Source organism: Suillus discolor (genome assembly GCF_016758755.1).
Source record: "Suillus discolor strain FC423 chromosome Unknown F5147scaffold_217, whole genome shotgun sequence".
In the NCBI taxonomy this organism is placed as follows: Eukaryota; Fungi; Basidiomycota; class Agaricomycetes; order Boletales; family Suillaceae; genus Suillus; species Suillus discolor.
The window spans coordinates 4,931-28,799 of NW_024541464.1; the positions used below are offsets into that span (position 1 = coordinate 4,931).

At 48.2% G+C, this 23,869-nt stretch overlaps 2 protein-coding genes and 1 non-coding gene across 3 annotated transcripts; 2 read left to right on the top strand and 1 right to left on the bottom strand.

Annotated features, from left to right (window-relative positions):
* Positions 1–2,342: 2,342 nt before the first annotated feature.
* Positions 2,343–2,426, bottom strand: F5147DRAFT_t137. Its single transcript has one exon. It is a non-coding gene; the product is annotated as a tRNA-Asp (tRNA).
* Positions 2,427–8,206: 5,780 nt separating this feature from the next.
* F5147DRAFT_841905 (uncharacterized protein) lies at positions 8,207–8,840 on the top strand (the record flags this gene model as incomplete). The annotated part of the gene is made up of 2 exons (XM_041444412.1): positions 8,207–8,582; positions 8,675–8,840. The coding sequence occupies exons 1-2, from the start codon at positions 8,221–8,223 to the stop codon at positions 8,838–8,840; spliced, it is 528 nt and encodes a 175-aa protein (XP_041284498.1). The 5' UTR covers positions 8,207–8,220.
* A 1,511-nt stretch (positions 8,841–10,351) lies between these two features.
* On the top strand, positions 10,352–12,382 carry F5147DRAFT_797234 (uncharacterized protein; the record flags this gene model as incomplete). The annotated part of the gene is made up of 5 exons (XM_041443197.1): positions 10,352–10,599; positions 10,633–10,865; positions 10,914–11,029; positions 11,079–11,337; positions 11,394–12,382. The coding sequence occupies 5 exons, from the start codon at positions 10,352–10,354 to the stop codon at positions 12,287–12,289; spliced, it is 1,752 nt and encodes a 583-aa protein (XP_041284499.1). The 3' UTR covers positions 12,290–12,382.
* Between the last annotated feature and the right edge of the window lie 11,487 nt (positions 12,383–23,869).

Genomic DNA, 23,869 nt, shown 5'->3' on the forward strand with positions numbered 1-23,869 from the left:
GTCGTGTTAGTCCGGGCCTTCGAGTCCTATCATTTGAACCCCCTCGAAATGTGTTGGGGGGAGTGCAAAAATGAATGTTCGGTCTTCAATGACTAAGCAGCCCATTCGGGCTGCTTGGTCAATGGAACATCTCATCTATGAACGTTCCATCAACCTTGGTCTAGCATTAGACCGTTCCACTAATCAAACCTACTCGTCGGCTCTCAATTCCTACGTCAATTTTTGCGATATTCATCATTTATCCCTTGATCCGACTGTCGACACTCTATCATTGTTTGTCACTTTCATGTCGGCGCACATTAGCCCTCGCTCTGTGGACAACTATTTATCAGGTGTGTGTAGTCTGATGGAAGAATACTATCCTCATGTCAGGGCTAATCGCCGTTCACATCTTGTTGCACAGACCCTTCGAGGAGCTAAGCGTCGTTTTGGGGTAGCTGTGAAACGAAAACTTCCTCTATCTCATGCAGACCTCTCTTCTGCTCTTGAAGCATTACCAACAACGCCGTCCCATGACGACCTACTCTTTTCTGCTCAGTTGCTTGACGGTTTTTACGGGCTTATGCGTTTAGGTGAACTAGTTTGGCCGGATAATCCTGCACTCCAGGATCACTCCAAGCTCATCCTACACACTTCACTTATCCTCTCCACAAACCATCACTCTTTCAATTTGCCGACCAACAAGACAGACGTGGGTTTCGAAGGAAACACCATTGTTATACAGCGTTCGAATGAAGCGGACCCACAGTCTGCCTTTGTGTCTTATCTTGCCTCTCGCGACTCCCTATTTCCTTTTAACAGCTTTCTCTGGCTTCGCGCAAATGGCTCCGTGCCTACGCGAAGCTGGTTTATCCGCAAACTTCGCGCATTGTTTCCTGGTTCAATATCGGGCCATTCATTGCGTGCAGGTGGTGCGACATCCCTGGCAGCGTCAGGAGTATCAGCAGAACGTATACAAGCAATGGGTTGATGGTCTTCTGATGGTTTTCATATTTATATTCGAAAGAATCCTGCATTGCTTCACGCTCTAGTTTTTAATGGCCGTGCAATTCACGATGGGTCTGGAACGAGGTCTAGTCCTTTTGCTACTGGATGACTTTCCATGGGCAAAATAATCCAGAATAGAATATTTCGGAGTCTCAAAAACATTACCAATAACGAAGATATGTTAATCTATACTAGAATAATCCCCCGCACGCTCAAGCAATAGATTTAGTCCAGATGGACAGTCCTGCAGTCCAGTACATCAGACTCCTTAATGAAGACGAGGCAGACCTTTTCGACAATGATGAAAGAGCTCGCATCCTAGCTGCTGAAGTCTTTGTTGAGCTGTCAGCCACAAGGGGTGGGGATATTCATAGTAAAAAAAAAACTCGACGACCCTGGGATGGACAGGCTGGTAACAGTGCAACGAGCGCGCGAAGGCAAAACAGACAGACTAGGAGCACGTGCCAAATCCATATTGAGGCATTGTAAGGAAATTTTCGTTGACATAGGGCAAGGATTGGTTGGAGACAGGCGCTAGGATGAATCGAGCAAGATTGGAGGCACCGGAGGATAGGAAGTTCATTACTGCACATAGACAATCGAGTTTGTCATTCTGAGCACAGGGTGTCATCTAAATAGAGCCAGGAGATAGATATTAGCACAATGGATGAAAGGTTGAGAACGTAGCTTGGTATCACTGCGCAAGGTGTTGTAATGCATGTCGAGCAAGGCGGATTATGTCAGCGGATATTGCTGGCGTTAGTGACCGAAAATGGATGGAAGTCGTTTATTTTAGTCTGCAAAATCTATTGGGGGGGGGGGGGTACCCCCCCCCCCCCCCAATAGATTAAGGTTTATTAGGGGGGGGTAGGTGACACATGTTTGCAAATTGACGGGAAATGAACAGCGGCATCGCGGCACACCTGCCTAATACGGTCAAATTTATGATATGATATTCTAATCAGAATATTTCGAGCCTGCGGAAAGTCATCCACTATTTGATTTGGTATGTTATCATGTATTTTTAGCGCGAAGTTTCTTAGTTCATCCTTGATCTTACTCCGACATCATTATTTTCATCCAATTCATCTCCCTCCCACATACTACCCTCCCTCCTTCTATTTGCTGGTATTCTGGCATTGTACGATACGTACTTAGTGTTTTGGAGTCGTTTGTCTCCGGAATCCATGGGGTCCCCGCGTCCTCGCGTCGGGGTCCCTTATTTGCTGGCTAAATTCTCGCTGTCTGCGTTCTATCGAGACAAGCGAGGACAATTAGCTTGTATTGCATGCAGATGTGCACGTGGCGTTGCATAAAAAACTCGCTCAGACTCCCCAAGTAAACGCCCAAAAATTCTCTCTGGCGGGGAATCGAACCCCGCTTTCCCGCGTCCATCTTGCGATGACAGGCGGGTGTACTATCCGATATACTACCAGAGACTTATAAGCGTAGAAATAGCTTTCCTCATGAATGGTACTCGTACATTAACACCACCCAATATCAACGTGTTTCTAACACCCGCATCTGTTGGAACTCGCAGCCATGGGGCGATTGGTTATGGAGCAACTACACGGCTGAGCTGTCTTTTTCTGAAGGAGCTTACCTTTATCAAAGTGTGTGGCTTTGCATATGGCATGCAGAGATCAAATTTACAAGACTTGAAGGCCGTATTCCTTCCACTCTGAACCGCTTTCATCATCCCTCCATGTGGGTCACGATGCTGTTCGTGCATTTTCAAGAATCAACACACTATCGGAAACTGGGATATCGTGTCAATCTGCATCTCCATATCAAGCCGGATCCATCAGAGCCATGGGAGCAGCAGACAGGATGGATGAAACCAATTTTGACGAATGCCCTGGTTATCTCCCATATAAGTTCGTCGCCGATATCATTCATTCCAATATGCTGTTTTCACTGCTTTGTCAAACGAAGCTCGTCAACCAGCATTTATCGATGTGTCAGATACTTATCGTAGACCTCCGTTCCATTGACGACGAGGAATGCAATCTTCTCGCACCAATTGCGCAGCCGTTCATGAGTCTGAAGGAGGTCGAGGGCTTCCTAACTTTTACTTCGGTTGCATGGAGCAGCCCATGTATGTTGGGGATACCGATCCAACGAAGCATCAGTGACCGGTGAAGTTGAAGGCCAGCACGAGAGAGATATGGACGGATTCGAGTTGTAGGGACGCCAGATGGTTATCCTAGCCATTCGCTGTGTAAATTTCAATTCAAGGACCACTAGTTATGCAGTAATAAGAAAATCTCGGATATTCCGTGGCGCGCGCGAGTCATGCAGGTTGTCATCCTTATTTGAACAGGTGTGTGATCATTGACATTAGTCAGAATCAATGAACGACAAAGTCTAACTTCCAATTTGGTCTGACTGCAGGAGATGAATTTCGTTGCTATCATTTCCACCATCTAACCGGCACATGGCTCAAACTGAAGAAAACCCCGAATTCTTCCCTTCGATCGCAGACGTTGTCGATAAAACCAATGCCGGAGATGAAGAAGATATCAGCGCTAAACCGATGGAGGAGATCGAGTCTCTTTGTATGCAGTGTGGGGAGCAGGTGCGTTCGCAAACATTCTCATTGCTGGTGAAATTGAATATTCACATCAATCAGGGAGTAACGCGAATGATGCTCACGTCCATCCCATTCTTCCGGGAAGTTATCGTGATGAGCTTCCGATGCGAACATTGTGGCCATTCAAATAACGAGATTCAGTCGGCGGGGAAGATTAGACGTACGCACTCGTTTCATCTTGTTGCTCGTACCTCCTAACATGAAATCTTTGAGACAGCTGAAGGCGCTATGTACACAGTCAAAATCCTTAATCGCAGTGACCTTGACCGCCAGCTCATCCGCTCAGAGTCTTGTGCGATCAATATCCCTGAATTTCAGCTGGTCCTTCCGCCTTCCCGTGGGCAGCTTACAACTGTCGAGGGTCTTCTCAGGGACATTGTTGCGGATCTCAATGTACAGCAGCCACTCAGGCGCATCCAAGATGAGAACGCATACGCTAAGATCCAGGAAATTATCGATGGCCTCAAGGAGATCATTGCTGATGACGAAGAGGAAGATGTAGAAGGAAAGGACAAGCTTGAGAAGAGAGACCTTTCGAAAGAGGATCCAGTTGCACGTGCGATCACTATTACTCTTGACGATCCATCTGGGAATTCGTTCCTTGAGTTTGTGGGCAGCATGTCTGATCTAAAATGGAACATGCGCACATACGAGCGATCGCTCGAGCAGAATCGGCAGCTTGGATTGGCACCCCCTGCAGAAGACAAGGAAGAAAATGCGGTAGATGAGACAGAACAGCAACAACCTGGGGGTCCGGACGAGGAAGTGTTCGAGTTCCCTGGTATCTGTTCGCGCTGCAGCCGGCCTCTTGTCACGCGCATGAAGAAAGTTTCTATCCCTTATTTTAAGGTTCGTATCGAAGGCACGCACAATCTTCATGTCTAACAATCCTACTGACAGGACACTCTTATAATGTCAACTAACTGCGACAACTGCGGATATCGGGATAATGAGATTAAGTCAGGGGCTGCAATTTCTGAGCTTGGCAAGAAGATCACATTAAAGGTGGAAGATAGAGACGACCTGAGCCGCGACATACTTAAAGTAAGTACTTCCTTTTTTCCCCGAGCTCTTTGACCTAAGAGTGTCCTGTAGAGCGACACGAGCGGCCTTAGCATACCGGAGATAGATCTCGCTCTTCACCCCGGCACACTAGGTGGACGTTTCACAACTTTGGAAGGCATTTTAGATCAGGTATACGAGGAACTCACCGAGAAAGTATTTAACACGGGAGACTCTGGGGTCGCAGATGTTGACGATAGAGCTGCGTTCCAGGAATTCTTGAGAAAGCTTAAGCAGGTGTGTTCTCCTACCATCGCGCGACTCTCGTTTTGATATTGATGATTGCTAAGGTCAAGAACGCCGAGATACCATTCACCTTGATACTGGATGACCCTCTAGCGAACTCATACGTGCAGAATTTGTATGCACCTGATCCAGATCCGAATATGGAGGTCGTCGCATACGAGCGAACGTGGCAACAGAATGAGGATCTTGGATTGAATGATATGAATGTGGAATCATATAGCGGCGATGGTACGACGGACGGTGATGTAAAAACACAGAGTTCATAGCAGTGAAAGTCTGCCACGTCGGTTCGGACCGTCTGCTCTGCAGACAGAGCTACTGTGCGTCATCTACCATCGTTCCTGAAAAGAGCAGAAATAATTATTAATATCCTACATCAACGCATCAAATTGACATGTTAGTACTAGGATTATATTGTAAAGAAGACGGCTATATCGTTGATTACAAGTGACTTCGACCTGCGAAACGGACCTAGTGTGTGCTGTCACAACGACTATTATTAGTCCACAGCTTTTGGAATCCAATCAATAACAGGTTTTCTTGGCTTACTATGCTCCCTATTATTGATGCGCCTTTCAAGAGAGTCTACTATGTTGAAGGCACAAGTGACACGAGGACTCACGGGATGCTAGCGACATCCGAAACCTTGGCCACGGAGTTTTAGGATAGCAAGGAAACACCACCTCCGTATCCAGAATCGCCCGTTCGCTGGCATACAGCAACTGGAGGAGTGAGGGCCAGACTTTGGGCAAGGTATTTGTTGATGATGACAAAGCTTCTTGTGGAGCATGTTTGCTGGAGGTAAGTCACCGCAGTGCCTTGCCAGCATCTTCACCATACTGTCACCAGTAGATATTTTCGTCCCTTTTCGCCCCACGCGTCCTCTCAAAGAGACGCTGTCATTCACTATAAAGGCTGGACAATCTGGACATGATGTCCTGTTTTTCTTGATCGCGATATACTGTTCCCCGGCAATGCTGTGCTGGTTATCCCTCGTGCTTGTCTTGGCGACTAATGTCGCTGCATTTACTGACTCACCCTCTCCAGAATCAAACGATTGTACCGTCTCAGTGCCAGGCACGTGCCTGGGTGAGAGCACCTGACATGGTTCCCGGCGAAGTCATCGCAGGGGATGTCAAGATTAAGCTCAGCGGACCGTGTACTGACACCAAGAGCTATGCGCTAGGCTTGCGCTATAAGGAAAGAGTATTCTGGAAGTCGCGGTAAGCTGTTTTCTCGCTCTCGTATCCTCCACTGAGCATCCAAACAGACGGGAAGATGCGCTGATTCTGGAAAGGCCTGAATGGGAATATAATTGGGGGTTGTACGAGAATAAGGACTCGTGGTCTATGCACGAGGAAGAACGAATTGCCTTTGAGATCAAGAGTCCTCTGGCCGGTGCAGGGGGGACAGGTGCGAATTGAGATTTTGAGTTGACTCAAAGCTTAATGCAGAGAACAGATACATTGTCGAGAAACTTCACGGCCCGGTTCGGAGTTCTGGTACCAAATACAAACTACCCTCCAGGATTAGACTGTCGTGCAGGCTGCATGTCTGACTGGGGAGCGACTCACGTAAGAACAGTCTTTATTGATTTTGTCTTGTGCTCAGTGTTGTTACAGAAAATATCCGGTGAATCGATTTACGAGTACTTCGTCGAAATCGGGTTTAGCAATGGTACCACCTCAGAGATACCTGCCGGAATGACAGCCTTTACCCCGTTCTACCTCTCGATGGAAAACAACGCACCCAGTGCTAACGTATCTCTATCTCCGGCACGCCTCTGTTTTAACATGAAACCATCAGTAGACAGTTTGCGGAGCAACTACACGATTGAAGTATCTTTTCCTGAAGGAGCATACGTCTATCAAAGTATGTCTCAGTGAAATGGAAACCTCAACGCAGTGATCTGATTGCATGCTTCTAGACTCGTCTGTGGATTTTACGGCCATTGTTCATCGGACAGGATATACGAATCGGACAGACATTCCTGTAGAACTGTGTGCGTTCTCGGCGAATGATATTGAATGGCATTCTCAGGAGCTTCAGAAAAAATCACAACCGGAAGTTCCACCGTTCGTCAGGGCATTGGTCCCCTCCGTGCAGCATTCAGAATTCTCTGAATTCGTAATACCTTATCCACCTCGTTCCCCATGCAGACAGATCAATTTTGCAGCAACTCCTGCATCCTTGGTTCACGAAAGCCACATTATTTCCACGTCCTCCGAACCGCTTTCATTATCCCTCTACGTGGAACACGATACTGTTCCAGATTTTTCAACCTACTATCAGAAATTGGGACATCTTGTCTATCTGGATCTCCTTATCGTGCCAGATCCGTCAGAACCAGATCCATCAAAGCTATGCGAAAATGAATTCGAGGAGCTACAATGGGAGAAGCAGACTATGGACGCGGATGAACTTGACTGGGTGCCCTGGACGCCGACACAGATTCGTCCCCAAACCCTTTCCGGCAGCACCAATGTGTTGTCAGTCATTTCAACGCAGAAGCAGGGACCTGTGGGATTGATGCCAGTCCACTACCTGTCTGATCAAGCTCGCCAACCAGTATTTGTCGATTTGTCGGACATCGCTGACCTTCGTCTGATGTTGCCAGAGGAACGCGACCTCATTGCTCCACTCACGCACCCGTCTATAAAGGTGTTTCCCAAGGGAGAAGAAATTCCACGCAGATATTTCACTGGCGGTGACATGCGGTACCCGATATACGTTGGGGACACCTGGGTCAGGAAAGTATTGCCTATGACTACTAAGGATCAGGGCGAGAGTGATGCTATGGACCACTTGCTCGTTGTGCAGTGATCAATTGATGTGATAATCCCAGGGGGTAGTCATAAATTCAACATAGTGTGTAGTGATTCACACACGATGAAATTTAAGTTCTCAACTTCTCATTTATATTTCAGTACGGTAATGTACTCAGTGTCGCCGACACACTGCAGATCCAGTCAATGATACAATGTCGTTCTTCTACTACCCAAGACTCGCACGCTGACACAGATCCTGGTCACAACCTGTGCTCCGGACTCTCAGCTAGCACGTTGTCGATCATTTGTCTATAAAGTAATCCAGGGTCATGGCGTAAGTCCAGACTCGGATAAGTCCAAGCGACGCTTTCCGTGCTCCCAACCATAAGGCTATCTGGCGGTATGAGGAACGGCGTGCGCGCGCCACTGAACGAGAATAAAGAAAGGTCGAGTAACCACAACCCCCGCAACGAAGGGAGCTTGACTCTCTCTTCGTGAGGAATGAGAGCCACAGCTGACTGTCCACTTGGATCCAAAAAATTCTCGGAACCCATAAGTCTACCCATGTCAAACGTACATACACAGGCATTCGGATTGGAACATGTGTCCGTGACGAGGTGGCGTAAATTTGGACACATGGACAGTAATGGAATCACTGGCAGGGGAGGGGGAGGCCGTCCCCACAGCGCTCACCGGCACAGCGCAGGAACCAAAAAAAATGCGCCCACTCCTGGCATTGGAATTCCTGATCTTCCGCATGGGCTAGAGGCATGGCGTGCTGCCGTGAAGCAGTGGGAGGACCCTGCAGCATCTATCGGAGGCAAGGCCCTCAAGGACTGGCCGGAGGAGTGGTATACTGGTGACATGCGCACGATCAACGGCGTGAAGCGGAAAATCCGCAAGGTCATCACCATAAAGTTCTACCGGTGCGTCACACTTCCACGCTGCTGATGTGGCTTCAAGAGGTGGTGCTTGACATTGGCTGTGACTCGGATTCACGTTGCTCCTCTTCTGACAGGCTGCACGGGGATGACGGAGTGTTTCTGGAGAAGTACCCTGAAGCAAACCGTGAGGCCGAGCCACTCTTCGACGCAATACAGCGCGGGCGCGAGGCACGCGGAGAAATCACTGGACGAACGAGCAAGAACGGCCAGCCAGAAGTCCGAGCATCAGCCTCGCGCTGACAATCACTACCTGCATTCAGTCTTCCCGAGTTAGTAGAGGAAGCCTCGTCCATCCACGCACACACCGATCCGTAGCACAACCATTCAAGACTCACGGACATTCCACTACCCCCACACGCACGCACACAAACTAGCTTCGAAGTTCTGTCTCTTACTAGTGCTGTCCTCCTCGTAAATTTGTTGTTTGTGTCGTAGATTCACACGCAGCTGGCGGGACTCGAAGAAGATAATTTGTTTTGTTTGGCCAATCGTTCGTCGAAAGGAACTCGAAACGCAAATTGCATTGCCGGCGACGAGAAGAAAGGAAGCGGCACGCACCGGCGGAACCCGAACGTCACGTGACCGTAAAACCGTGCTCCGCGCCCTCACTCGTCTTCTCGCCAACGATTATGTTGATCGGATAGCCTCGTTTGCGCAAGAACGGCGTGGTGTTATTACTTCTGCGCCCTTGGCAACTTTCTCAATGGATGACTACACTATGTTTGCATCCGGTTATGGTTTTGTTGTAAACAACTTGTTCGATGTCCTCTTTCCTCATTTCTAGGCTGGAAGATGATTCTTATGCATCGAGACAACTCCTTTTGTCCAGCGTGAGCGCCGACTCTTGCACTGTATGACAGTCATCGCCTGCCGGACTTCCAATACACTCGAGCATCTAGCTTTTTCTCTGCCGTCGTACAATTGTATGCCCGATTATCACAACTATGGCGTAAGTTTAGACTCGGATAAGTCCAAGCGACGCTTTCCGTGCTCCCTACCATATCTCGCGGTATGAGGAACGGCGTGCGCGTGCCACTGAACGGGAATAAAGAAAGGTCTAGTAACCGTCGCACCCCTGCAACGAAGGGAGCTTGACTCTCTCTTCGTGAGTCATAATATCCTACATCAACGCATCAAATTGACATGTCAGTACTAGGATTATATTGCAAAGCAGACGGCTATATCATAAGTGACTTTGACCTGCGAAAGTGAAACGGAACTAGTAGTGTGCGCTGTCACGATATTAATTGACTATTATTAGTCCACAGCTTTTGGTATCCAATCAATAACAGGCTTTCCTGGCTTACTACTATGCTCCCTGCTATTGATGCGCCTTTCAAGAGAGTTGAAGGCGCACTGGCGGCCTGGCACTGGGCAGTAACACGAGGATCTCACGGGACGCTAGCGACATCCAAACCTTGGCCACGGAGTTTTAGGATAGTAAGGAAACATCACCTCCATATCCAGAATCGCCCGTTCCCTGACCTACAGCAACTGGAGGGGTGAGAACCAGGCTTTGGGACAAGATGATGACACAGCTTCCTGTGGAGCATGTTTGCTGGAGGTCATGTGGTGTAACTCACCGCGGTGTCTCGTCGGCATCTTCACCATGTGGTACTAGTAACCAATGATATCTTTGTCCCTTTTGCCCCACGCGTCCTCTACAAGAGACGCTGTCATACACTATAAAGGCTGGACAATCTGGACACGATGTTTTGTTTTTCTTGATCCCGATATACTGTTCCCCGGCAATGTTGTGCTGGTTATCCCTTGTGCTTGTCTTGGCGACTAATGTCGCTGCGTTTACTGACTCACCCTCTCCAGAATCAAACGATGTACCGTCTCAGTGCCAGGCACGTGCCTGGGTGAGAGCACCTGACATGGTTCCCGGCGAAGTCATCGCAGGGGATGTCAAGATTAAACTCAGCGGACCATGCACCCAAGCCAAGAGCTATGCAATAGGCTTGCGCTATAAGGAAAGAGTATTCTGGAAGTTGCGGTAAGTTGTTTTCTCCACTGAGCATCCCGATAGACAGGAAGATGCGCCGATTCTGGAAATGCTCAAATTGACGTATAATTGGACGGTCTCGAATAGTGATTTGTCCCGAGTCCGGCCTATCCAGAACCTTGGGAATCCAGACTACTACAAAACAGAATGGAGGGCATATGAGAACTCAGTTCAGAATAAGGACTCGTGGCCTATGCACGAGGAAGAACGAACTGCCTTTGAGATCAAGAGCCCTCTGACCGTTGCAGGGGGGACAGGTACGAATTGATATTTTGAGTTGACTCAAAGCTTAATGCAGAGAACAGATACATTGTCAAGAAACTTCACGACCCGGTTCGGAGTTCTGGTACCTAATACAAACTACCCTCCAGGATTAGACTGTCGTGTACGCGGCTCCATGTCTAACGGGGGAGCGACTCATGTAAGAACAGTCTTTATTGATTTTGTCTTGTGCTCAGTGTCATTTACAGATAATATCCAGTGAATCAATTTACGAGTACTTTGTTGAAATCGGGTTTGGCAATGGCACCACTTCAGAGATACCTGCCGGAATGACAGCCTTTAACCCGTTCTACCTCTCGACAGAAAACAACGCACCCAGTGTTAACGTATCTCTATCTCCGGCACCCGCACGCTCCGTGTTTAACATGAAGCCATCAGTAGTAGACAGGTTGCGGAGCAACTACACGATTGAGGTATCTTTCCCTGAAGGAGCTCACGTTTATCAAAGTATGTCTTAGTGAAATGGAAACCTCAACGTAGTGATCTGATTGCATGCTTTCTAGACTCGTCCGTAAACTTTACGGCCATTGTTCATCGGACAGGATATACGAATCGGACAGACATTCCTGTAGAGCTGTGTGCGTTCTCAGCGAATGACACTGAATATCACTCTCAGGAGCTCCGGAACCAATCACAGCCGTTTGCACCGTTTATCAGGGCATTGCTCCCCTTCAATACTGTCCCCGTGCAGGTTTCGCCATCCTCTCAAGTTGCAACACCTCATTCAGTACCTTGTTCCCCGTGCAGAGAGATCAAATTTGCAGCAACTCCTGCATCCTTGGCTCACGAAAGCCACATCATTTCCACGTCCTCCGAACCGCTTTCATTATCCCTCTACGTGAAGCCCAATGTTGTTTCAGATTTTTCAACCTACTATCAGAAACTGGGACATCGTGTCAATCTGAAACTCCATATCGCACCTGATCCATCAGAGCCATGGGAAAATGAATTCGAGAAGACACAACGGGAGAAGCAGACTGTGGACGCGGATGAAGTCGATTGGGTGCCCTGGACGTCGCCAATGCAGACCCGTCGCCGAACCCTTTCCGGCGACACCAATATACTGTCAGTCATTCCAATGCAGAAGCAGGGACCTGTGGGATTGATGCCAGTCCACTACCTGTCTGATCAAGCTCGCCAACCAGTATTTATCGATTGGTCAGACATCGCTGACCTTCGTCTGATGTTGCCAAAGGAACGCAACCTCATTGCCCCACTCACGCACCCGTCTATAAAGGTGTTTCCCAAGGGAGAAGAAATTCCACGCAGATATTTCACTGGCGGTGACATGCGGTACCCGATATACGTTGGGGACGCCTGGGTCAAGAATGTATTGCCTATGACTACTAAGGATCAGGGCGAGAGTGATACTGTGGACCACTTGCTTGTTGTGCAGTGATCAATTGATGTAATGATCCCAGGGGGTAGTCATAAATTCAACATAGTGTGTAGTGATTCACACACGATGAAATTTAGGTTCTCAACTTCTCATTGATGTTTCAGTACGGTAATATACTCAGTGTCGCCGACGCACTGCAGATCCAGTCAACGATATACAATGTCATTCTTCTACTAGCCAAGTCTCGCACGCTGACCCATCGTACAACATACGGATCCTGGTCACAACCTGTGCTCCAGACTCTCAGCTAGCACGTTGTCGATCATTTGTCTATAAAGTAATCCAGGATCATGGCGCAAGTCCAGACTCGGATAAGTCCAAGTGACGCTCTCCGTGCTCCCAACCATATCTGGCGGTATGAGGAGCGGCGTGCGCACGCCAGTGAACGGGAATAAAGAACGGTCGAGTAACCGCACCCCCCGCAACGAAGGGAGCTTGACTCTCTCTTCGTGAGGAACGAGAGTCACAGCTGACTGTTCGCTTGGATCCAAAAATTTTATCGGAACCCATAAGTCTACCCATGTCAAGTGTGCATGCATAAGCATTCGGATTGGAAAATGTGTGTCTGTGGCGAGGTGGCGTAAATTTGGACACATGGAAAGTAGTGGAGTCACTAGCAGGGCAGGGGGAGGGGGAGGAGAGTAGTCAAACCTAAGATGGACATTCTTTATGTATGGCCTAACCAAAGAGACAAAGTGGAGACTGCGTCCAAATTTACGCAACAGTGGCTCAACACTCGTGCCGCCAGCAGCTTGTGATGTCAAAAGGAGACGTCGAAGAGAGGGGAGGCTGAGGATCTCAGCCAGTGCAGAAAAGACGTTCATGACGTGTTGGTGCGGCTGCCAAGTAATGTGTAGCTCTTCCAAAAAGGCAAGATGTATGTGCCCGGTGGGGAGTCCATCGTTTCCTCCGATGGACATATCGATATGGAAAGTAGTGAGGCATGTGAAAGCTGGCAAGAGGTTCAGGGTTTCTATTAGCGTGGGATTGATAGGGAAGTGCAGATCTGTGGTGCGAGAGGGGGTGTTCTGCGCGAGAGCGATCATGCGGAGAAACTCGTGACCAAGAAAAAAGTGGTGTCTCTTCAAGATGGGCGCAATGGTAACTTTAGTAAGATTTGGAGTCACCGCTAAGATGTCGTCCAGAGTCATTGAGATTGTAACCGCCTGCGACACTGAAACATAACACTGCAGGTGCAGAGATAGTATTAGCTCGCTAAGGCTGCGGTTGTTCGAAACAGCATATGCAAGCGCGAAGAGTTGCTTGCTCTGTAGAATGACAACATGGCGATAGAGGAAGTTGATGCCGACATTATACCAGTACCTGGATACTAGCACAATGTTCCTAAGGGTCTGCAGCGAAAAAGACCGCGAGGAACGATTGCCACGAGCAATGACAGTGGAATCTAGGAAATACTGAGTCGGTGGTATGGTGAACTCCATGATAACGCTGAGGATTTCAACTGGAATTTCGGTTATATGCGTCGGTGACAGAACTTGATGTATCTGAGCAGACGATGAGCAGTGATAGTAAGAAAGATAGGAAAACTACCTCTGTGCAGTCCGCATTCGCATCTATGTCCGACGCCTGATCATAGGCAATTGTGCTGCTCGGGTTCATCTTGGAAGCGTCAAGGCAAAATCTCAGTAATTGTTTGATTATTCAACGAGGTCGACTTACCAATAGTATAGGGTCCATGATGCACCCGCGAAGAATACGCTGACTGGAACAAAAATACGTCTTTTTATCTCTCCGCTCTCGGAGCCGTAGTGATGGATCTGTGACTTTGGAGTGCAATCGCGGTCCCGCGATGACTCTTCGCGACTAGGGATGTGAAAATTCTTGGCGTGAGGTATATGATGCGTGCATGGTCCCATACCTCACCCGGCAAGCTGTCGAAGGTCACATTGACAAAGATGCGGTTGTCCAGTAACGAGTTCTGTTGCCATCAGTACCCTCATCAAGCTGATTCGCTGACGTGCGAAACATAGAACGCCTGGAAACTTCGTCGTAGTAAATCCCACTATCATGGGAGGACTGCTGCTCAGAGGGTGCAAAAATTCATCAATTACTAGCATTCAGGTCCTGAGACAGCCGACTCGAATGCCGAAGGGCAGTAAGATGCTACAAGGAGCATTTTATCACTCACTCCCGCTTGTCCGGTTTGCTGAGGGCGACTGGTAAAACTTGAAGTAACATCTTGCTTAGTCACCAGGTACCAGAACAGGCCCCCCGGAGGCTGTGTAGCGCTCAGGAATTTATGCCGCATCACTACCGCACCACACCAAAACATAGATTTAACGACAAGCTTAGTATGGTGCATCAAAACAAATTATCAATTGGCTGAAATGTGCTACCTGTGCACATGCGTGCACTATTGTAGCAAAACAGAAGAAAAATCGACTCCATAGTTAGCCTTCGGAAAATATTTTGACTCAACGTCACTCCGAGTCAGCAGCACTTGTACCAGTTGAACAACTTCGCACATGAAATTGAGGTTTTCAACTTCTCATAGATATATTAGTACGGTAATATATATACTGACACTGTGGAAAGGAAAACCCATGAATTTAAGTAGGAGAAAACGTTGAAAGTCAATAGAGAGAGCCACTGAAACTAATGAGGTAGCGCAATGAATTGACGGCCATTGAATCCCCCGAAAAGACAATGGACATCAGTGGTGGAATCACTGATTGTTGTCGACATGGCCACTGAATTCAATGCGGCAAATCACTGACTTTCGATGGTGCGGCCACTGATTATTGACGACATAACCATTGAATTTGATAGGCTATAAGTATGTATTTAGCAAAAGAAAATAGCACCAAGTTATGGGTGACCACAGGTATACTACGTGGGAATGTAACATCCAGGATAATTTGGCATTGGCAGGGATTGAACCCAAGACCTCCGACAATGATAGCTACATCATTGTTACCGCTAGGTCACAGGACCATTTCTATATATCAACAATAATACAAATATATCCAACCGTCACATGACAAACAAATGCCAACATGTCTACCTTATCCGAGGAAGAGCGACAATTCCACTAAGTCAGTTTCACTAATGAAATTCATATCTCACCACTGAGATTCATTGGCTAATCTGTCACATTTTGTTGTTTTCTCCGCATCATTTCATAGGTCGCGCCCATTTTTTTTGGTGGTCCATTGAAATTCTTGTGTCATGCCATTAAAATTCATTGGCCTAACCGCCAGATTTTATTGTTTTATCTATCATATTTCATAGTCACATATCATTGTTTACACCACTGAGTGCTCACACTGGCAATGAAATCTATGGTATTAGCCGAAACAATGAATACTCTTGCTCGTGGATTCAGTGTTACACACATTGAGGCTCATTGGTTCAGTGCTCGAACCACTGAAATTCATTGTTTCTGCTTCCCACAGTGCTGAGGTAGTGTCGCCGACGCACTGCAGATCTAGCCAACGATATGTAATGATAGTCCTCTACCCAAGACTCGCATGCTAACCCGTCGTACAACATATAGATCCTGGTCACAACCTGTGCTCCAGACTCTCAGCTAGCACGTCGTCTATAATTTGTCTATAAAGTAATCCAGGGTCATGGCGCAAGTCTAAACTCGAATAAGTCCAAGCGACGCTCTCCGTGCTCCCAACCATATCTGGCGGTATGAGGAGCGGCGTGTGGGCGCCACTGAACGGGAATAAAGAAAGGTCAAGTAACCGCACCCCCTGCAATGAAGGAAACTTGACTCTCTCTTCGTAGGGAATGAGAGTCACAGCTAGCGCTGACCGTTCGCTCCGATTCAAAAATTCTCTCCAAACCCATAAGTCTACCCATGTCAAATGTGCATGCGCAGGCATTCGAATTGGACCATATGTGTCCGTGGCGAGGTGGCGTAAATTTGGACACATCGACAGTAATGGAATCACTGGTGGGGGAGGAGGAGGAGGCATACTATACTTGTAACGAAAATAATAGTGATGGTTCCTAACCAACGAGACAAAGTGGAGACCGTGTCCAAATTTGCGCAACAGTGGCTCAAGAACCGCACCATTCCCAACATCTCGTGATGTCAAAAGGAGACGTCGAAGAGAGGGGAGACTGAGGATCTCAGCTAGTGCAGAAAAGACGTTCCTGACATGTCCACGTGGCTGCCAAGTAATGTGCAGCTCTTCCAAAAAGGCAAGATGTATGTGCCCGGTGGGGAGTGCATCGTTTCCTCCGAGGAACATATCAATATGGAAAGTAGTGAGGCATGTGAAAGTTGGTATGAGCTTTAGGGTGTTTATTAGGCTGGGATTGATACGGAAGTGCATATCTGTGGTGCGAGAGGGGGTGTTCTGCGCGAGAGCGATCATGCGGAGAAACTCGTGACCGAACCAAGGGCGGTATCTGTTCAAGATGGGCGCAATGGTAACTTTGGTATGATTTGGAGTCACCGCTAAGATGCCGTCCAGAGCCATTGAGACTGCAGCCATCTGCGACTCTAAAACATAACACTGCATGCGCAGAGATAGTATGAACTCGCCGAGGCTGCGGTTGTTCGAGACGACACGTGCAAGCGCGAAGAGTTGCTTGCTCTGTAGAATGACAACATGGCGATAGAGGTAGCTAATGCCGACATTATACCAGCGCCTGGATACTAGTACAATGTTCCTGAGAGTCTGCAGTGAAAAAACCCGCGAGTGACGATTGTCGCGAGCAATGACAGGGGAATCTAGGAAATGCTGAGTCGGTGGCATAACAAGCTCCATGATGATGCAGAGGATTTCAACCGGAATTTCGGTTGCAATATGCGTCGATGACATAACTTGATGTATCTGAGCAGACGATTAGCGATGATAGTAAGAAAGATCAGAAAACTACCTTTGTGCAGTTCATATCTATGTCTGACACCTGATCATAGGTAATGATGTTGCTGGGGTTCGCCTTGAAAGCGTCAAGCCAAATCCTCAGTGATCGTTTAGTTGTTATCCAACGAGGTTGACTTACCAATGGTGTAGGATCCATGATTCACCCGCGAAGTGATACGCTGGAATAAAAATACGTCCTTTTATCTCTCCATTTTCGTGGGCGCAGTGGTGAATCTGTGATTTTGGAATATAATCGCGGTCCCGCATTGAATGACTCTTCGTAACTAGGCATGTGAAAATTCAAAACTTGGCATGGCATGATCCCATACCTCACCCGGCAAGCTGTCAAATGACATCAAAAGTCACACAATAAGGTAAATATTGACAAGGATGTTGTCCAGTAACAAGTCCTGCCGCGCGTCGGCACCCTTGTCAAACTGATTGCGGGGAACATAAAACGCCTGGAAGGCATCGCAAATACCACTATCATGGGAGAACTGCTACTGGAAGAGTGTAAAATTCATGAGTCACCTACCAGCGCGCAGCTCCCGAGATAACTGACTCACTCCGCTTGTCCAGTTTGCTGAGGGGGTTACGCTGGTGCCTACTGTCAAAAGCTTTACCTCTAAAGGATCGTAACTCTCGAACGACTTCGCCACTGCCAATCAGCATCCAATTCCTCAACGCAGTCAGGGAAAATCGTCCGCATCATTTGCAACCACTCGGTATCAGGTTCGCACTCCAACCACGTCGCCTTTAATGCATCCCAGAAAATTGGCATCCACCCAGCGTACTCCCAATCGATGATGCAAATCTTCTCTCCGCCCGATCGCCAATGGTTGAGGCCACCCGGAAAAATCAAATTCTTTGGAAGAAGATCCCCATGACTAAATACGATAGGAACTCCGTCGCGCTCGATGAGAGGTCGTAGTAAGGGTTGCAACGTGTCGCGATTCATCGGCCAATCCAGTCCAGTCCAAACCTCCGCAGCGAAGTCTTGAGAGGATGGAAACGTTTGGAGATTCTCCCGAGCCACTCAAGGAATGCGTGGATCGTCAACGGGACCACCTGAAGCGTTGCAGATGGCACGAAGCTCGTAAGACCGGGTCTGAAGTCTCATCGAACCTAGTTGGTGGCGCAAATCGTGCGCTAACCTTTCCTTATCCGACGCGGTCAGATCATCCCATACGTCACCCGCGCAGTCACCTTCTACCCAAGTAGTGAGGAGATAGCTTTTGTACTGGCTCGATACGCTGTCGATGTAACGAGGAACGTGGATATCTCGCAAGGTGCTGACGAAACGCAGAGCATCTGCTTCGACGTAACTGGGGTTTTTCACGACCTTCAAAACGAGTCCAAAGGGGAGACGGAAAATGTCCAGGGAGGTACACAAACGATTTCCGATAATAGCATCATATATGGCTGGTTTCCAGCGCGGAGGAGTGAGAGAAAGGACTGCTTTGACTAAGTACAACAAAGGGGACAGGGAGAGGTTGCGATTAGAGGGTGGTGGAATATCAACATCGTCGTCCGTGGAAAGCTGCACGGGCATGACACCCCAACAAGTATGAGGCAGAGTCTGAGTCACTTCAGGAATGATGAATCGTGGTCATTAGAAGCACATCAGGTCAATGCTCATGTTTATACAGTGCCATATTACTCACGTCTGAATGCGCAACGCAGAGGGACTGTGGTTTGTGCTAAACGGGGACCGCGGCCGCTATACTTCACAGTGAGGGCAACCAGAGGGAATGAATTTCGTAAATGCCGCTTGCTTAGTCAGGATTGAAAGTTGAACACGTCGACTTCACCGGAAATATTAGCCTAGTTCAACGTCACCTACAATAGTCCTTAAGCTTCAAGTACTGGCCATTTTCCATCGAAGCTCACCCATCATCCATTGTTCCACTCTCAATGGCCGAAATTCTCACTGAAATTCGAAAAATCCCGCCAGTGACGCGCTTTCTCGTTGCATCGTCTCTGGGCATCACACTCCCAGCCATTCTGCACCTTGTCTCGCCATGGAGGCTTGTATTCTTGTCACAGGCTGTTATTAAAGAATTTGAGGTGTGTCCTATGCTTGTTCTTATTTATGTGGCCGAAGATCTGTCAATGAGCCTAACGGTCCTTGACATAATTCATAGTTCTGGAGATTGTACACAAGTTGCTTCTTCGGAAGTGAGTGTCTTGTCACCATGGAATATGTGACGCTATGCGAGCTCACCGCACGTTTCAGGTATGAACCTGAACTATATCTTCGAGCTTGCCATGCTCTAGTAAGTACCATTTGTCGTTTTCCCTTGATCGAGAAACCGACAATTCGTGGTTTGAAGCCGCAACTCAAACGCGCTTGAATCAACTCATTACGAGCGTCGCTCTTCCGATTACGCCTGGCAACTCTTTCTTGCTAGCCTCGCTCTTGTCGTACGTCCCATATATCATTTGCGCTATCCATGACCTCAGATTTCACATTCGCGATTAATACTCATAGGGTGTGAACCGTCCTATCCAATCCTACACGCATACCCGCGCCTTGCTTCATACTCTCACCTATTTAATGTGTTCTCTTTCCCCGCCAGGCGCACTAACCAGTGTCATGGGGCTCATTACCATCCCTGTCGCATACTTCCCATACGCACTCTTAGGCATGGACCTCCTCACGGGTGGGCCAAGTGCCGCTGCGCAGGGCGTGAGCGGGATGCTTGTCGGACACGCGTGGTGGTGGCTAGTCTGGGGGTCCGGCATTGGCTCAGGCGGTGTTGAACAGGGCATGTACGCTGGGTGGGGACGTGCTCCTGCGTGGTTGAAGAGCTGGTTTGGCGAGCGTGAAGAATACGGACGTGCTGGAAGCAGAAGGGGTGCCGTGCAGGCGTTTGCACCAAGGCAGCGTGCTGAAGAAGCTGCTGCATCAGGGCGGGTGACAGGACATAGATGGGGGTCTGGAAGGAGATTGGGGGAGTCGTAGTTCGTGGGAGGCTGACCTCCTAGGCGAAATGTCAAGAAATATTGATCACGGTTCATCCCTCCGAGAGCTAGGCTTGGTTGCTGTGCCATTTTCTATTAAAAATCATTACATGACTTGATAGTCAAAGCTACATTCACGTTTGCTATGTTCCTAACCCCTGCGTATTGCTATGTCACCTCAGTGGAATCGGTCCAATATATCATGATCAAGAATCGTCGAAGATTGTGAAAGTTCTTATGTATATACAGTCTTTTCAAGCTGCATACTTACCGTTCACCAATAACTAGACGAGTAGTAAAATTATGCAGATATTTTGTATCCAGTAAAAGATATTTATATACCAACAACCAGTGCACGGAAACCAATGTGCTAGCTGTTCTGTGGGATAGCATACGAAGGGCATTATGGTACGAATGATATTTTTATTTAGGCTGAAAGGCTGAAGCGCTCGGGGTCTCGGGCTGGTCCACCCCGGATCAACGTGATGACGTGAGACAATGGAGCGGACCATTAAGCCGACGGTAACCTTTTCTGTATTGCACAGAACAAGAGTTATGATTCTCGACCATTGATATAATTGCATGCAGTGATAGTGCACCATCCCTATCACCCCCCTTACACATCCATGTATCACCCATGGCCTTACAGACCCTGATAGCCCTCATATTTGCCTTCATATCTACCAGGACACAGCAATCTGATCCAGAGAAGGGCCCGGAGACCCTCAATGAAACTCCCAATGTACAGAGGAACCCGGGCACTCGCGCTCACAACGACAAGGAAGAGGACACGGGACGAGAAGAAAGACATGGCTCAGGAAATGCACCTGGCCGTGGACGTTGACGACAATGAGGATAGCGGCCCACCTCCAGACGAATCTGTCTCAGGCCCGCAGACCGACCTACTTTCCATCGATTCTCCTTACAAACGTCCGTCATTCTTTACTCGAGTGAAGACATTCGTGTTTCCGCCGTCGTCAGACGACTTGTCCTACGCACCAAACTACCGGTGCACTCCCCTTTTCACTGGCATCGTGGTACCATTCTCGATATTGCTCGAGATTCCAGGGCTTACCGGGTACTGGTACATCCGTACCGAGAATTATAATACCGTCCAGACTCGTGCTAACCCAGTCTTATTGGATATCGGTCTTGCATTTAGTATGACTTGCGCTGTCCTCGCTAATGTATGCATCATCCTAAGGTTTCTTGAGAAGCGAGTCGTGACAATGACAATACTATGTATTGTGTTTCTGTCTATCCACGGTTCGTGCCTCAGTTTCAGCAAAAGACATTTATTAACCTGAGGTATAGATATTATCAATATCGTCGCTCTCATCATCTTTGGCGTGAGCCACCGATTTAACGACGGGTTCACCTACGGCGAAGCCTTCTGGATGACTGTCTGCTCCACAGTCATATCGGTCATCACCAATGTAAGCCTTATCATAGACTTCATTTGCACTCCTGATTTCAAGACAAGTGGTATGTATCCCGTATCCTATTCTCTTCACTCGCCGCTCTAACATCATACAGGTAGTGGCCTCACCCGCAAACAGCGCACGCTAATGATCATAATCATAATCCTATTTGTTTACATCGCATTCGGCTCTTTAGTCAATTCATTCCTACTTTCTTTGAGCTTTATCAACGCGCTTTACTTCACCGTGACGACAATCGAGACTATTGGCTTTGGCGACATTGTGCCTGATACTCCCGGATCAAGGATATTCATATGCTTTTACGCTGCGTTTGGTATCGTGAATCTTGCCGTGGTGGTGGGCATGGTACAAGAGACGGTGAGGGAAGGGCTACATATCGGCTATTTTCGTCGCCTACAAGATATTCGAGAACGAAGACGTGCCGCACGGCGACGAAGGAATGCAGAAAGGCGGTGGCGTTCGGCGGTCATTTGGAGATTGCGAGACAAAGGTGCAAAAGTGTGGGTTCGAAAATGCCGCTCGACATCCAACTCTTTCTGGGCCAAGGTGAAGAGAAGATTCTTTAGTGCCGCAGAAAGGATCCCACACTCCTTGGATCATTTCCGTGGAAAACGTTTGAACCTGGAAGCGCTCACACATGCCGAGTTGAAAGCGGCGGCCATGGAAGCGGGCGTTCCACTTGATACACTGCTCCCGCCACAGTTTTACGAAGCGCAGATGCAGAACGACGACGACGACGACAATAGTGATGACTTGGAGGTAAGTGTTTTTTCTGCCTTTCTTTCATGTGGTACTCATTACAGGAGAAGATTGGGAGCATATACCCTGCTTTGTCTGCCCCGCATTCAGTGTATGGTATGAATGTACGGCGCGGTGCGCATCGAATGCTAACGCACCAGCGGCTCGGTGCCATGGCAGCGCTCCTAACGAGATTTGCAATTGGTGTTTCTCTGGACCACAAAGGACCTATACTACAGGCCACTGTCGGTGATGTCAAAAGTCCTAGCGAAGACTCTGCTTTGAACGATAAACGTGGCTTGAGCACTGGCGCGGACTGTCTCAGTTGAAGATGAACATGACACTGAAAGCTCTACGACGTTCGCTACGACATCGAGCAGCGACGATATAAATGATCAAATATGATTCGATGGTCGCGAGCAAGGAGAAGCATGCTCTTTTCGTGCGCTCGTCCTTGGCATGGACATTCTTCATTGTGTTCTGGTTGGTGAGTTTCGCTGCGATTTCGCCCCCAACACCATATATATATCGAGCGATCTGACAAATGCCTTAGGTTGGCTCTGCAATATTTAGTCTGACCGAAGGCTGGCCATATGGCTTGTCTATATATTTCTGTAAGGCTTTCAAGTTCGTGTCCTTGAAACATCTGATCTTGACTTGCAATGTGATGTTCAGGTTTTATTGCATTCACAACGATTGGGTATGGTGATCCCGCGCCCAAAACGCCTGCAGGGCGATCTGTGTTTGTCGTATGGGCCCTACTCGGCGTTTGCCACAGTGACCGTATTGATTTCTGGTGCGTACTTATTCTTTCTTTACAACTCTTCACTAACATTTATCTTGATATTTAATTCCCTCTAATTGCATACATATTCTTCGTTATTCTGATGCTCACATCTATATTTCAATGTCTCAATGTGATGTTCGATCGCAGTCGCTTCCGAGGCCTACTCCAAGCGCTATAAGGCGATGCTCCAATGCGACTCTTTCGAGCGAGCCGTCACGACGTACCGCACTCGCACAAAAAATGTGTATATGACGAGGACCCAGTCCCTGTCTGAACCCCAGCCTCCGAGTCAAGCCCAAAACCCGACCCAGATTGAGACACAATCGTTGACTCCAGCCTCTCCAAACGTGCGATTCCAACCCCACGCTCCTTCCTCAGGTCTCCGACCACGCACAACTTTTGTTGAGCAGGACGACGATGGCGGCGAGGGAAGCCAGCAACCACAAAACACAGAAATAAATGTACGGGATCCCAATCTACGTGCGCAGGACTTGCTCGAGACACTCCCGCAGCGCGTCTTAAACGAGGCGCGTTCATTCCAGGAGTACATGCGCTATCTGGGGAACAGTGGCAGTGGTACGAACGCATACGTGAATGAGCAGCTGAAGGCGCTCTTGGATGATGTGGTTGGCGCGGATAATATGAAGGCGAGCGTCAAAATGGATATTTGAGGGATAAGGATACCAGGCGGGTAAGTTGGCCTTCGCTTACCTTTCGTTGAAAAGTTGTGAAATCACCACTTGAACCTTTCAGACGCTCATCACGTTAAGCATCGAGAGTGAGCCCCGAATTTGCTTTGGTT